We start from the raw sequence: 14956 nt of genomic DNA, 5'->3' as shown, positions 1-14956 counted from the left end.
AAGCACAGGGCATGTTGCCCCCTCCAGAACTAGTGGGCAAGACACCCACTTGAGAGACTACGGCCCATCACTCCCCAGGACCAAGCACAGGGCATGTTGCCCCCTCCAGAACCAGTGGGGTATTCACCCACTCAAGAGACTGTGGCCCATCACTCCCCAGGACAAAGCACAGGGCATGTTGCCCGCTCCAGAACCAGTGGTTGTTCTGTACATTTGTATATATCTGTTACATTTCCTATATTATTATTTCTACTGTGTTGATCTTATTTTGTTTTGTCCTTCATTTTTCAGCCGATTTAGGGGGATTTACTTGTTTTCTTGGGCAGCTGGTAGTGTGTATGGTGTGTGGGGTGTGTATGGTGCATGTGTGTGTCACTGTCATTTTCCTCCCTCCCTCCCTTGTGTGCTAGGCGGTTTTACTCACCGTTGTCTTCACCTGCGTTGGTGTTCATGGTGGAGCAGAACGTAGAATATGATCGGAAAAACATGCAGTTTGGGTTCCATGGCGGTGTGGTTCTTCCCTGTGTCTCCAATGGTGAGTCCTTTCCCTGCTAAGGTCTGTTTCCGCCAGGCTTTTGATGGCATTGGTACCGCCCTGTAAAAGGTGGCGGATTGTGTTATTGTAATATGGTGGGCGGAACTTTGACTTCTGTCTGCCTGTAGGAGGCTACCACCGTGGTGCCCGTTGTTTCCGCCCTGGCGGTCGGTGTGGTACCCTGGCTGTATTTCGTAGATCTTTCCGCCATGGTCATAATTTGGAGATAGTTACTGATAGCCTGTTGGAGGTATTACTGCCACTTTATCACCGACCGCCAGGGTCGTAATGAGGGCCTAAGATTATGTTACATCAAAAGGCAGATGCTAATTCATTTGCCCATCCTCAGTGCTTGTAACCTGAGCACTTGCATCAGTCACATCCTCTTTAATTTGTTGGATGAGGCGCTGCGGTTTTTCCAGATTTTTTATGCTTCACTTACTACGCTTTCCTTTTGTTTCCCTATTTTTACATTTTGTTTATTCTTTCCACCTGCGAAGTGTTGCTAGTGTTTGTACAGTACACGGGCAATCCCAGGAACCAGATTATTTTATGTTTAGTTTTCTATGGTTTTGGGGTTTCTGGTGCCTACTACTTTCTTAACATGGCAGGGGCTTTCTGATGGTGCCAAGTTATGGCTGCTTTGCTTTTGCTCTTGGTTCTTACTGATAAATGAAGCATATCAACAATACCGGAAAATACCTCTGTAGTGCTGTTGGTCCATCAGCAGCCCGATTTGCTCCTGTCAGTGCATGGTAGTGCACAGGATACCACCGGTTCACATTCAGGTTTAATTTCTCTTATCACCAGCGCTACAGCATGACTTTCTGTAAAGCAAGCTTTCTCTTAATAACATATCACAGGATGTGTTTGATGGCTTCTCTTTTCACACAACTTAATCAAGTCTCCATATTGGTCTAACTGCTACCATCCTTCACGAAGTCTCTCCTAGGGATCTCCCCTTATTTCGCAGTTAGTCAGACGTGTGTTCAATAAAACTTTCAGCCTCAGTGTCTAGCAGTCTCTCCTCCACGTTAACCAACGCCGGCTTGATGGCGTGTCCTTATTTCAGATCCATGTGACCTCTTCTGATGGTGGCTTCTTGTACCTGGCTGTTAGATGGGAACTAGTCAAACCTCATCCATGGCTATCTCTAACCCTGTTGCAGCTCAAACGTTGACAAGCCTGTGTCCCTTCACACTGAGCCACGCTCTGGCTCCCTTTGTTGTTCATTGTCATCCAGGATACATTAAGATGTTGTCTTTCAGATTGTGGCTTGATTTCTTTCTTCCACAAATTATTTGGGTAGCTCAAGCCACTGGGTTGAAGATTTGTCTTCCAAGCCTACCCGAGACGTGGTGCAGAGTCTCACACGTCTGGGCCTTTCACAGCTGATGTCTGGGGTTATGACTCTGCTGGTCACACCCTTGAACTCCTTTTAATAAAAGGCCCTGCAAAGACACTGCGGGTAACCACAAAATAGTCAAGGTTATTATTCTTTGCTCTTCTCCCGGAAGTGGCAACTCATTGTGGTAAAAAACTAACAGACCTCTCACCTGGTCCTGTAACCAATACAACGGATGTCCTAACAGGGGTACACTCACAAATAGTTCTCACTAATTTTTGTATCTAGGATGCTGGGGAACATTACTAAAGTATTTCTGACTGTAATGCGACTGGTTTCTTATTGTTCTGCTTAAGTTTGAGCTCAAGACCCTAAACATCTTCACTCATCTCACGGACCTGAAATATTACCAGAGAAGGAGCCAATACAGAATAAAATTCCAGTTTTTCTAAAGCAGCTTCTCACACTTAAAGGCTTTTAAACAATAAAACATAAGCAATCTGTATTATTCCGTTGACGTCTTGTCTATTTACATTTTCGATCAATACTCCTCCACTCGAAGAACTTTGCACTAAACTTTCAGAGCTCTTGGACAATCATCATTCCACTGGCTGACCAATCACTGATGCACTGGTCTTTCAAAAGTGATGAGTGCCACACACTCTGGATGATGCTAGGCTTTCTCATGTCACTCCTGGATCCCCCAAGGAGGTGTGTAATTCATTTGTGAGTTTCAAAGCCTGTAGTCTTATGTCTTCAGGATCACATTTGAGACAACTGTTCTTAGTTACATGCAATATCTCCCTGTCTTCTGGATCAATTCCAGTGGCTATGAGAATGGCTGGGTGCCTTCCTTATTCAGAAAGTGTTTGGTGGTTTACGTGACTGACAGAAATCCTGCCCTATCTCTTTTCTTCCAGTGGTTGTAAATCATTTAAACCGTTTTGTACCTTTGCAGTGCTATGGGGTCCTGGAATCCTCCAATCACATGGATAATGTTCATTATGGTTTACTCCAATAAGCCTGTATTTTGTGCTTTCTATGTTCACTTGGAAGTCCATAGCACAATTCTGCTTTACTGCGGAGCACAGGGACATGCTCCAGTGGTTATGGTTATAAAGGTAATCACGGTTGAAGTTTTCATGGTGAGGCTGCAGGTGCACCAGAATATGGTAGGACTTGTAAGTCTAATACATTTTCCCCAATTCTACACCTCTTACGCTGTTAATGATTAAAGGAAAGACCTTTTAAAGTCCTTTTTTATGGTTTGATAGACACTTAAGAGCAGGAGAGATACAAGGACATATTGCATTCTAGGCAAAGTGGTATGTCACCGCTAATTCTTGTAGCAAAGAGATCAGGTATGATGGTTCTAAGGAGCATCATCAGACTAACAAACTCGTAGTAGAAACTTCTCCAGACTGTAAACCTGCAGGGGCAAGGAGAGGATGAGATAAGCCTTCTTCAAAGTCACCAGGGCCTGGAACTCCACCCCATCAAGATATGACAAACTCCATTACTCCTTAACTTTTGGAATGGGGTGAAAACCTTTCTTTTCAAGCAACATCTCATCCATTTATAGCCTCCATCAGATGCTTGGTAGCCTCTATGGAGACTCACACATCAAAAGCTCTCTACTCTTATGCAAACTCCCTTTGGGTTTTGTATGCTATAGCTAACACCGTTTTCTGTCTATTGCCTCATTACTGTACAGCACTCACCTTTACAGAGAGGTTCACGCTCTATGAATACCATCGATTACGTACACCAGTGTTTCCCTAAGTGTGCGCTGCAGCACCCCGGTGCACCTTCAGAACTCACCAGGGGCACTGCGCACACCTTGGGAACGTTGGAAATGCTTTCACTGTGTGAAAGCAAGACTCGCAGTGTAAACAAATGAAACTTGATGGGTTTTACAGTTCACATCGTAACATTGCAAAACCCTAACATGTTTGATTTCTTTTCACTGCGATTCTTTCTCTTTCATACTACTGCACGGCTCCATTCTAAAGCCATGTTACGTTTAGAACGGCGCCATACGGTAGTTAGAAAAAGAAAGTATTATGGTGCAAATAAATCAAACTTGTTAGGTTTTTGTAATGTGCATTTGTGGCCCTGAGTAACCCATGTGGGAATGCCACGTGGGGGAGTTATGGAAGACACAGCTGTCGCAGAAGCCCTTTATCGGCTTCATCCAACTTATTTTCAGGGAGAAAAATTCAAGTGCTCCAGAGGCCTGGCTTACATCACTTCACCCGTAAAAAAAAAAAAAGTGGCATAACTGGGAGGCATGGCCAATAAGTCAAGGGAGCCGCAGGCCGAAAAAGTGTGGGAACCACTGCTGTAGAAGATGACAATAAGCCAATTCATACATATGAAGTTACTATTGTGGGGAGTACGGTTATCAGGACGGGGTTAGCATTTCTAGCATTTAAGAAGTGAGATCTGAGTGCAGCTTTGCATAAATAACAACATTTTGAAACTGGAAAGTGGGAGGTTTTGCAAAACTATAAATAAAAAAATAAAATTGGGGGAACATATTTCCCAGTTGATTTATATTGAGGCAGAGCAATTGAAGGAGGGAGACAACTAAAAATAAAGTCATTTCTGGCTTAAAAAAATCAGCAGTCTCCAGCCTGAATCAGGTCTATTGGCATGTATGCCCTTGATACCTTGGCGACTGCATGTATATAGGTAATGACTGATTTCCAGTGAAGGGGACCTAATATTTTGAATGAGTGTAACGTTTTTGCAGTACAGGTAAGTCTGGAGGGAAAGGGTAGGTTTTCACCGATGGAGGAAAGGTTGAGACAGAGGCTTACCTAGGAGACAGAGAGAGTTGGGTGCTGTGCCACAGACAGCATGAAACAGCAGTACAGCTATTAAAGCCTTGTGTTTGACCGGCAGTCAGACAGATTGATGACCACAATATGAAAAGGGAATCTGCGGTACCCTACATGTTGGTACCTTAAAGTAGTCGCCGAAGGACCAGTTGCCCAGCATCTCAAAGAAGGTGTGGTGGTAAACATCGCGCCCCACGTCCTCCAGGTCATTGTGTTTGCCGCCGGCACGCACGCACTTCTGACTGTTCACCACTCGCCGGTACTGGGCCATCTCACTTCGAGGATCCACTGTGCCCAAAAAGATGGGCTTGAACTGCAAGGGAAGAGACAAAGCAACATTGAGAGGACCAGTGATGCAGATGTGGATGGACATTTAGACAAGCAGCATAGGCATGGAGAACCACTGGGGGCCATTCAAGTCAGAGATAATGTTGTCAATAGTTGACTGAATTCTATAGATTTGCTGGGAGGCCTCATGTATATACAATATGAATTTCTCCTCACTGCTTCATTTTTTTACAACTATATGTAAAAAGCATGTTTAGCCCTCAGAACCTCTCAAGTGTATTTGCATTCTCCAGTGTCTTGAATTCTCATCTAATGTAAGACAGGACATGAAATGAAAAGTGGTGATACTTCATGCCCATGGGAAATGCCAAGTCATCAAACTGTAGCTGCACTTGTCAAGTGAACAAGAACTGAACTCATCCAAAATGCCATGAAGCTCTCATGCAAGGACGCTGCATGAAATGAATCAACTGCAGTGATTCTGCACTGTTGCTTCCTAGGAGGGTAAGTGTGCAGTTTCATCTAAGACTTTATTCACCTCTTCTTCCTTTTCGCTGTCCTGTATTACTGAGGCATAACCTACACTTTAAAGCCCATATAGATTTCCAGGAGGCTCGTACTAAAGCCATTGCAGGTGCTTTATATAGGTTGGACCGTGCTCTGGGCATAAGTCCCTTGAAGTTTTGAGGGAGACCTATAATGCTAATTTTTGTAATCTATTACGGTATGGCTGTGAGGTCATACCAGCAAAGTATATTAGGAGGTTACAGACTATTGAAACTATTACCTGGAAAAAATGGCTCAGCCTGCCCAGTGGATCTGCGAATGGGCCCCTGATGCTAGAATTGGGCTTCTTTATTATAGTTTTTAAATAAAAACAGTTGATCTTTAATTATTGGGCGAGTCTCTTAAAGTTGGAGGAGGGTTCCTTAAGGCAAATATTAAAACCCTACTTTCAGGAGAGGTATGCAGGACAGTGGGTTGCTAATATCTGAGATATTGAGGCCTTGTTGGACATTTCAGTTGGGCAAGAAGTGGAAACTATATATGTAAGCCAGCAGAAGCATGTAATAAAACACCTGCTAAATGGGCGCTCCAGGAAGGGCGATAAAGATGATATGCGTAATAGAGCTAACCTGAATAGCCTAACGGAGTCACACTATGGTGGGATATAAAAAGTGGCTGCATTAGAAAGTGGGCCTTGAAGGTTAGGTTAGGGCAACCTTGATAGAGTGGAAGTCATCTAGAAAGACGGGGGTACTCAGCAATACTTGTCCCTTTTGTCAAAATGTACCATTGTCTTTTTCTCACATAATTGTATTTTGCACTTGTTTTGATAAAATTAGAAGAAGCTTGCTCCTCCCTCTTTTTAGAAACCTTCAGGTTTGATGAATTTGTGATTTAATGTCAGATATTTTAAAGAGTAACAATATCACACTGTGCCATGCTGCTGGGACGTTTTGTGCAATCTGAATGAATTGATAGAGGAATTGATACCTCATTGCAGTAGATTCATTTATTTTATGGAGTGTGGAGGTCGGACCTGCCCACTCGTGTAATAATGTAATGGGGTCGCCATGAAGTTGATCCAAATTGCCTAGTGTTATAATGTAATGTTATTGCATGTTGACCACTGATGTTGTGTCACAGCGCTTTGCACCTGGCTTAGCTGCCTATTGTCACTTTAGTGGTCACTGGTTATAGACTCCATTTTGTATTCAGCCTAAACTACATTTTGTGTTCAGCTTAGCTTCATCGCCACGTTAAAGTATTTTTCCGTACAAACATGTTATGCAATGTGTTTTTCTACTTCTGTGTGCTTTCCTTCTCACCGAAGAGCTAGGACTGGTACACGATATGTAGGAGGTAAGCAGTCAGTACGAAAAGACCGTACCAAGCTGGTGTTTATCATAGGCAAGACAACGATTTGACTTTGGGAGGAGTGCCTTGGGAAGGTGACCAGCAACCGACGCATTCCTTTCAAGGTTTACCTAAACTAGCCAGCATTTTTTAATATTTCCATCTGAGAGGAGGGGTCTTCTAGAAGGCCCTTTCCATGGTTGTTTAAGCTATAAAAAGGTGGCCCTGCTCAGTAGCGATGAATTCTGAGACCTCGGTCAGGATTGGACGTCAAATGCCTGACATTTGCCCTGTGATGGTCAGGATCTCTTTCTTGCAGTTGAACGGGGTCATCTTCTTGCTGGCATGAGAAAGATGAAGCATGTGACTGGCCCTACCGTGATGAATTTTTATTAATTATTTGCTTTGCATTCAATATGAATATATATCTATATATCAATATAAGTGGTTGTGTCCTTGCATGTATATATTTGCTGTTTATAGATTGAAGATTCTTTATACATGGTCTTACGTTGTTGTTGTACATTTTGAAAGTACATTTTTTACTATTCAAACCTTCCTTCACGAACCTTGCAAAAAGCTATAATAAATGTCTTCTTCCGATTAAGAAGTGCATTCCAGAGAATCTTTTAGACTCCTTTCAGTGTGTATATCTTGGCTCAGTCAAAAGTAAGGCAAACATATAGTTAGCAGTAGGAATAGGACGGTTCTGTATTGTGTTCATGCAGATGCAATTGTATTTTGCACAAATGTTACAGTTTTAAGTGTCTTTTTCTACAAGGCATTTGTAATGTGCACACATATTTGTGATAGGTTATTCTATTGTCAAATGGTTACTCGCATACCTTGCACATGAATTAATTGCACTTTGCAGAAATTGAGAAATTGTTATACTAAGGTAACTCTGGGTTTATGGTTGTTTTAGAATATTTTGATCATTTGAATAGTGGAAGGTTTTTAGACGTAATTGTATATAAGGGTTAAAAAGGGGTTTTATGATGAATGGATTTTTAGGAAGTATGATGTATTCTACTTAATGTTATATAACGTAAGTGATATATATATATATATATATCCTCATTGAAGTGTCAACTCACTCAAACAGCTGTAACCACGCCCCTGCTCCACCTGTCAAGCGCATCTTGGTCTAGTGACTAAAAATGCCAAGGGAAAAAACACTTGCACCCTTTGGCCGATTCTACCCAGACAGGAGGTCGGTCACTATCAGAGTATACCCAGTTTGTGATACTCACATCTGAATCAGATCTATGGTATGTACAGACAGCTGCAGGTTTGTACTTTTTATATGTTAATGAAATCACTGATTCAGTCTGAATGGCCATCATATGCGACAGTTTATGAGCCCTTCACAATCCTACTACAGGGCCACATCTAAAGCAAGGTTCCCTTAGGACCTGTCTACACAACTTTGCAAACCTCTATCCCTGTCTAATCTGTGCACCGACCTTCTCTTCAGGGTCTGACAATGCGTCTTACCTGTAACACCAACCTTTCCAACAGGGTCTGACAATCCTTCTTACCTGCACACCGACCTTCTCATCGGGGTCTGACAATGCGTCTAATCTGCACACCGACCTTCTCATCGGGGTCTGACAATGCGTCTAACCTGCACACCGACCTTCTCATCAGGGTCTGACAATGCGTCTAACCTGTACACGGACCTTCTCATCAGGGTCTGACAATGCGTCTTACCTGTACACCGACCTTCTCATCAGGGTCTGACAATCCTTCTTACCTGCACACCGACCTTCTCTTCATGATCTGACAATGCGTCTAACCTGTACACTGACCTTCTCGTCAGGGTCTGACAATGCGTCTTACCTGTACACCGACCTTCTCGTCAGGGTCTGACAATCCTTCTTACCTGCACACTAACCTTCTCTTCATGGTCTGACAATGCGTTTAACCTGTACACTGACCTTCTCGTAAGGGTCTGACAATGCGTCTTACCTGCACACTGACCTTCTCTTCATAGTCTGACAATGCATGTAACCTGTACACTGACCTTTTCTTCAGGGTCTGATAATCCGTTTTAGCTATGCACCGATCTTCTTTTCAGGGTTTGACAATGCGTCTAACCTGTACACCGACCTTCTCTTCAGGGTCTGATAATGCTTCTTACCTGTACACCGACCTTCTTGTCAGGATCTGACAATGTGTCTTACCTGTACACCGAACTTACCATCAGGGTCTGACAATCCTTCTTACCTCCACACTGACCTTCTCTTCAGGGTCTGACAATGCTTCTTACCTGTACACCGACCTTCACGTCAGGGTCGGACAATGCATCTTACCTGTACACCGACCTTCACGTCAGGGTCTGACAATGCTTCTTACCTGTACACCAACCTTCTCATCAGGATCTGACAGTGTATCTTACCTGTACACCGACCTTCTAATCAGGGTCTGACAATGCTTCTTACCTGTACACCGACCTTCCCATCAGGGTCTGACAATCCTTCTTACCTGCACACCGACCTTCTTGTCAGAGTATGACGATGCTTCTCGCCTGTACACTGACCTTCTCATCATGGTACGACAATGCTTTTTACCTGTACACCGACCTTCTCATCAGGGTCTGACAATGCTTCTTTAGATACTGGTTTGCACACCTAGAGTGGAAGATGCTAGTGGAGGCGTGTTTTGCACTGGTGTGAAGTGCTCATAGTCCACTTTCCCTTGTCAACTGTACATTTAGCCTCAAGTACACCACTGAAGTCATCTACAGTCCAGGATTTGGTCAGTATCAGACAAGCTTGTGCCCAAGTCAAGTGTAAAAGGAGCAAATGTTTGTAGCCAAATCTGTATCTCTTGGAGCAATGAATTAGAGCCATATCTCAGTACCTGGGGCTGCTGGTCATGTGCCCTGCATACCCATAGTGAGTGGTTCAGTGTGTCAACGTCATCACCAGTTGCAAACTTGGGCTCCTAGACAGTAAGTAGAGGCAGGAGAGAGCGAATATACAAAGAACATCATCAGAAGAGAGTTTCCGTCTGCTTGCCTAACTAGGCAAGGGGAACTCCCTTTATCAGTCTGAATGCTGAACTGTAGGACTGAGGTTTATAGTGCATGCGTGGCTGTCCCAAAGAGGCTCTGGGCCACTATCGTGATTGGGACATGATTAACTCCAGAAATGTAAAAGTTTATAAAATGTTATTCAACAAGATATATCTAAATATAGGTGCAAATACCTCCAGTAGGGGTGCCAACTTCAGCCAGCATTGTTTTTTTAGATGGCAGCACGTTGTATTGTGGGACTTGTAGACTTGATTAACACTGTAAGTAATGGCTCATAAATTCCTGCATGTTAAGTGCTGTTTACTAAAGCCTGGGTATTTTTAGAGGCCACAAGATATAGAGCTACTTGGCAGCTATGTAGAATGAACTGTTGTTGGACCTGGCCCTTTTACAGGGTCATTCCCCAGACTTTTTGCCTCCTTAGTTTTCTGACCTTTGTTGGCTGCCGTTTTGACTCTGAGCACTTTTTCACTGCTAACCAGTGCTAAAGTGCATGTGCTCTCCCTTACAAAATTGGTATGATTGGATTATACCTAATTGGCATATTTAATTTACCTATAAGTCCCTTGTAAAGTGGTATCTCTATACCCAGGGCCTGTAAATTAAATGCTACTAGTGGGCCTGCAGCGCTGCTTGCGCCACCCACTGAAGTAGCCTATCAAACCTATCTAAGGCCTGCTAGCGCAGAGCCTGTGTGCGCAGTTTCCTGCCACAGGGACCTGGCATCTAAATTTACTTGCCAGGCCCAGAACTCCCCTTTTACTACATGTAAGTCACCCCTAAGGTACGCCCTAGCTAGCCCTTTGGGCAGGGTGCTATATATGTAGAAGGCAGGACATGTGCCAGGTTGCATGGCCTGCCCTGGTAGTGACAAACAGCCTAACTTGGTGTCTCACTGCTGTGAGTGCTGCCTTCTCATAGGATTGCATTGGAGATGCCCTGCCTTATGTGTAAAGGGTATTGTCTGATTTATGAGGGGTAGCGTAGGCATGTTTGGTATGTTTGTGACAGTGATAAGAAATGCTGCTTACTGGTGTAGGTGTATTTTTTATTACTATCACAGAAATGCCACTTCTAGAAAGTGCGCATTTATGTGTGCTTATAACTTTGGTGTTTTGCAGCTTGTCTCCAATCAACGTCTGGGCAGAGTGACAGTTGGGGCTTTGTGCATACTTCTCAGACAGCCTGTACACAGGGAGGGTGGATCAGACAGCCTGTACACAGGGAGGGTGGATCAGACGGCCTGTACACAGGGAGGGTGGATCAGACAGCCTGTACACAGGGAGGGTGGATCAGACAGCCTGTACACAGGGAGGGTGGATCAGACAGCCTGTACACAGGGAGGGTGGATCAGACAGCCTGAACACAGGGAGGGTGGAGGTGACACAGAGGTGCATCTACATATTGTAAAGCCTTCCTGGGCTGAGAGAAGGGAGAGGCGGGGCACACCTGCATTTGTAAAGACTGTGCCCTGGCCTCACACAATAGGGTCGTTAACCCCCCACTGATGTTTGGAGCCTGTGCTGAAAGGAGAGAGGGGGCACTCCCCGAACCAGTTGTAACTGGCTGGAACCTCCTCTCCCTACCATTGGAAAACACACTGTAAACCCAGTATAAGTACAGGGGAATTTTCCCCACAATTGGAACACTCTGGGAACTTGAAACTGGACACAGAACACTGATGAATGGACTCACCAGGAAACCACCTTGGACTGCTGCTGCTGTGCTGACCTGTGACCTCCTGGTCACTAGGAGGAACTGCCACCATCTGCACCCCTTGTGCTGGCCTGTAGCTGGGCCACCAGCCCTGCGCTTCTCTTTGTTTTCTTGCTGTTCCCAGGGGCAGGGTGCTGTGGCCCCTGACCCCTGCAACCATCCCTGCAGATTGGACAAAAAGCGCTGCGAGAAGCGCTTTGTTGGATGTCCTAGCGCTTTCTTCAAGCGCCCCTCTGCTGAGGAGAAATCACCACCACAGCCCGGGCTTATGGACGTGCCCTTGCGCTTTCAGATGCGCTACTCTGCCGTTTAATTCACCGCCGCAGCCCGGGCTTTTGAACTTTGCTGAGCGCGAGGTTCGCGGTCGCCTAGTGCCCCCGGGGCACAAGGAAGAACCAGACGGAGCAAGCGTGCTCCTGTTGGCGCCCCCGGGGCACAGTCCGCTCCCATGAGCGCCCCCGGGGCACCAGCCGCCTCGGATCTGCACAGACTTCACCGCGGCGGCCCGGGAAGACCTAAGAACACTCGTGCACCACGTCGGGTGCAGGCGAGTGCTTTCTCAGGCCCCTGGAGGTGTCCGAGTTCCAGAATTGCTAGAGAGCAGGACTCGGGGAAGGCGAGGGAAGTGCCCCCTTCCCCGGTCACTGACGTAGGAGCAGGATGCTCCTTTTTTCACCCCATTTGTGGGCATACCTGTTTCCCCGGGAAGGGAGACCTCGACAGAGGTCCCTTCCCCTTTGCCCTTCAGTTGTTTGGGCCTCGTCTGGCCTCCACCCCGAGGACAGGGAGTGAGAGGGCCGAGACAGGCCCCCACCTAAGGCGCGGGTCCCCGGAGGGGCTTGTTTTACCCAGATGAGAGGGCGCCGACCGCCCCTCTCCCCCAGGAGTATCGCGTGGCCCCCGTTGTGCGCGCAGGAGCGCCAGGGGCCCCCTCATGCTTGTCTAGGCACTGTGAGTGCCTCCCCTACAGAAAACAGGTACTTTTTAGGGAATCTGGGCTCCAGGAGCCTAGTATAGACGTTTGGAGGTTTTTAGATTTCCTATCTGCTTTCTGCCACTACATATATGTGCTAATGTTCCTTTTTATGGGCATGTCTAGCTGATATGTATTTATATGACTTGTGAGATATTCTCTAATGTTCCTTTTATGGGTATTTAGGAATTGTTCCTGACAAGTGCATATAACCCTTATTGTAATTCCTGACTACTGCTTATGTTGCAGGATCCTGAGTACTTACGTGTTCTAATGTGACAACTGTGTATTCTTGCAGAGTATTAGTAACTTGTGTAACATTCTGACAACTGCTAAGGTAGCAGGGTATTACTTACGCGTAATGTTGGTCTAATTATGTTTTGTGCAATACAGATTATTTTTACATAGCTCAGTGTTGGGTTTACTTTGTGGTGTACATTTTGCGTCACATGTGTTGTGTGTGTTGTGCAAACGCTTTACACATTGCCTCTGGGATAGGCCTGACTGCTCGTGCCAAGCTACCAAGGGGTGAGCAGGGGTTATCTTGGACGTGCAACTCCCCTGCCCTGACTAGAGTGGGTAGGTTCTGCCTGGCTGAGGTGTGCACCCTAGCCAACCAGAAACCCCATTTCTAACAACTGTCAAATGCAAAGAGAAACAAGATCACAGGCCAGCCATCTTAACATTTTAGTGCAGACTGCACAGCCAAGGGATATCCTACCCAGTTCAGTGTTTGCAGCGCTCGCTCCTCCTTTTGAGAACCTGCTGGCAGGCAGGCAAGAATGCGGCTTGAATTTACAGTGAAAAGAACTCCATGCGCTAGAGAAATTGCAGGTTGACTTAGCTGCCACACAAAGTGGTGAAGTGAATTAATACAAAATCTTTGTGCTTTCATTGGAATGTTTTTTAGAATTGGAAAGATTGTTTTCAGGGTGTACTTGTCTTCCTTTCTGTTTTCCCCAGTCCCACATTTATCATTTTTTTCTCTGCGTAAAAGAGAGGGAGGGAAAGCTACACAGAGATAGAGAGCAGAAGCCTACCATGTCTCCACTGTCCCCTGTAGGTAGAACCCCACACCTCCAGGTGGGTCAACAGTGCTACCAAAGGGTATTTCCTCTGTCACTGCCAGGTAGACTCTATATAATGCTATGATCTTTTGTCATTCCCATTTCAGCCTCATACAATATAATGGCTGCCACCGATGCACATGGAGGGCGATTTAGGAGTAAGAAAGAAAATTCCCTCACAAAAATTGGCAAACACCTGCTAGCGTGGCTTCATTTGTTCTCACACTCTGCAACATCCACGGATTAAGCATGACGACAGCATGCACCAAATGCATCACATGACCAACATGTCTTGAACACTCTTGCTCTTCATACAACACGTCCCATATAAGCAAAACACTTTTTCAGTCATAAACTTCTAAGAGTTATGCAATTCAACTGCACCACTGAGAAAAGACCTCGGGCATCACAAGGGATATGGAAGATGCAATGTAAACAACAATACTATAAAATACTACAATTTAATTGAAATAAACTTCTTTGTAACTGCCCAATTGTGAATCATTAATAAACAATGTACACTCTACACAACCATTTAGTGTCCAGTCCACGGGATGGTCTGCTTGTTTATTTCACTAGACATGAACCACACACTGAACCACTAAATGACTGACTGCACTTCTAACTTTCAGAAAAAGTCAGCTATCCAGTTATGCATAATATCTATACTACAGCGTAAAACAAACATATCAATGTGACTAAATGGCACTGATAAGACATTCATATGTAACAAATCTCTTCTCCCAACTAAAGGCATCCCCCATCTATATAAATAAATAGCAGCCCTGTGACGCTGACACGTCAAACACAGCAAGTGTTGAACTGTCTACGAGTGGCATGAGAGCGATGCACCAAACAGCAGGGCAACTGTGGTGTCCCTCTGCATGACAAAATCGCTAGTGAGAAGACATTTACAAACTGCACGATAGCTGCATGAGAAAGCATAAAAAATTGCAGCCATGTGCATATCTAAGCACTGGGATCCCATGGAGTTGCATGCAACCATCTACAATGAGTTTCAGGCTTTCATCAGCGGTAGTAAACTCTATATAAATGGTCATAACACAGAGATGATACGTGTTTGACTTGCTTAGGTGGGACGTTTCCATGTTGTCAACAGGACTTGTTAAATTTCGATGGCTAAGACACTTAAAAACGCATACAACAAAGCAGTTATGTTGATGTAATGAGTTATAAAAAGGATCCCTTAAATGAATAATAATATTCTAGACACCACCTTAAAAAAGTTCCATTGCTCCTGAAATACCTGTCCAGAGTTCCTAACTTAT

The 14956-nt window shown here is 44.9% G+C and overlaps 1 protein-coding gene across 2 annotated transcripts in view; it reads right to left on the bottom strand.

Annotated features, from left to right (window-relative positions):
- The window catches only part of AARS2 (alanyl-tRNA synthetase 2, mitochondrial), a 96432-nt gene that overhangs the window by 78345 nt on the left and 3131 nt on the right, over positions 1–14956 (bottom strand). For both annotated transcript variants that reach the window (XM_069236372.1, XM_069236371.1), the window contains exon 2: positions 4848–5036. In XM_069236372.1, the coding sequence (XP_069092473.1) occupies positions 4848–5036 (189 nt within the window). The remainder of the gene's footprint in view (positions 1–4847; positions 5037–14956) is intronic.

The sequence above is a fragment of the Pleurodeles waltl genome, chromosome 5 (assembly GCF_031143425.1).
Source record: "Pleurodeles waltl isolate 20211129_DDA chromosome 5, aPleWal1.hap1.20221129, whole genome shotgun sequence".
NCBI lineage: Eukaryota > Metazoa > Chordata > Amphibia > Caudata > Salamandridae > Pleurodeles > Pleurodeles waltl.
The sequence above is the reverse complement of the archived record's forward strand: the minus strand, read 5'-3'. Positions and strand labels throughout refer to the sequence as shown.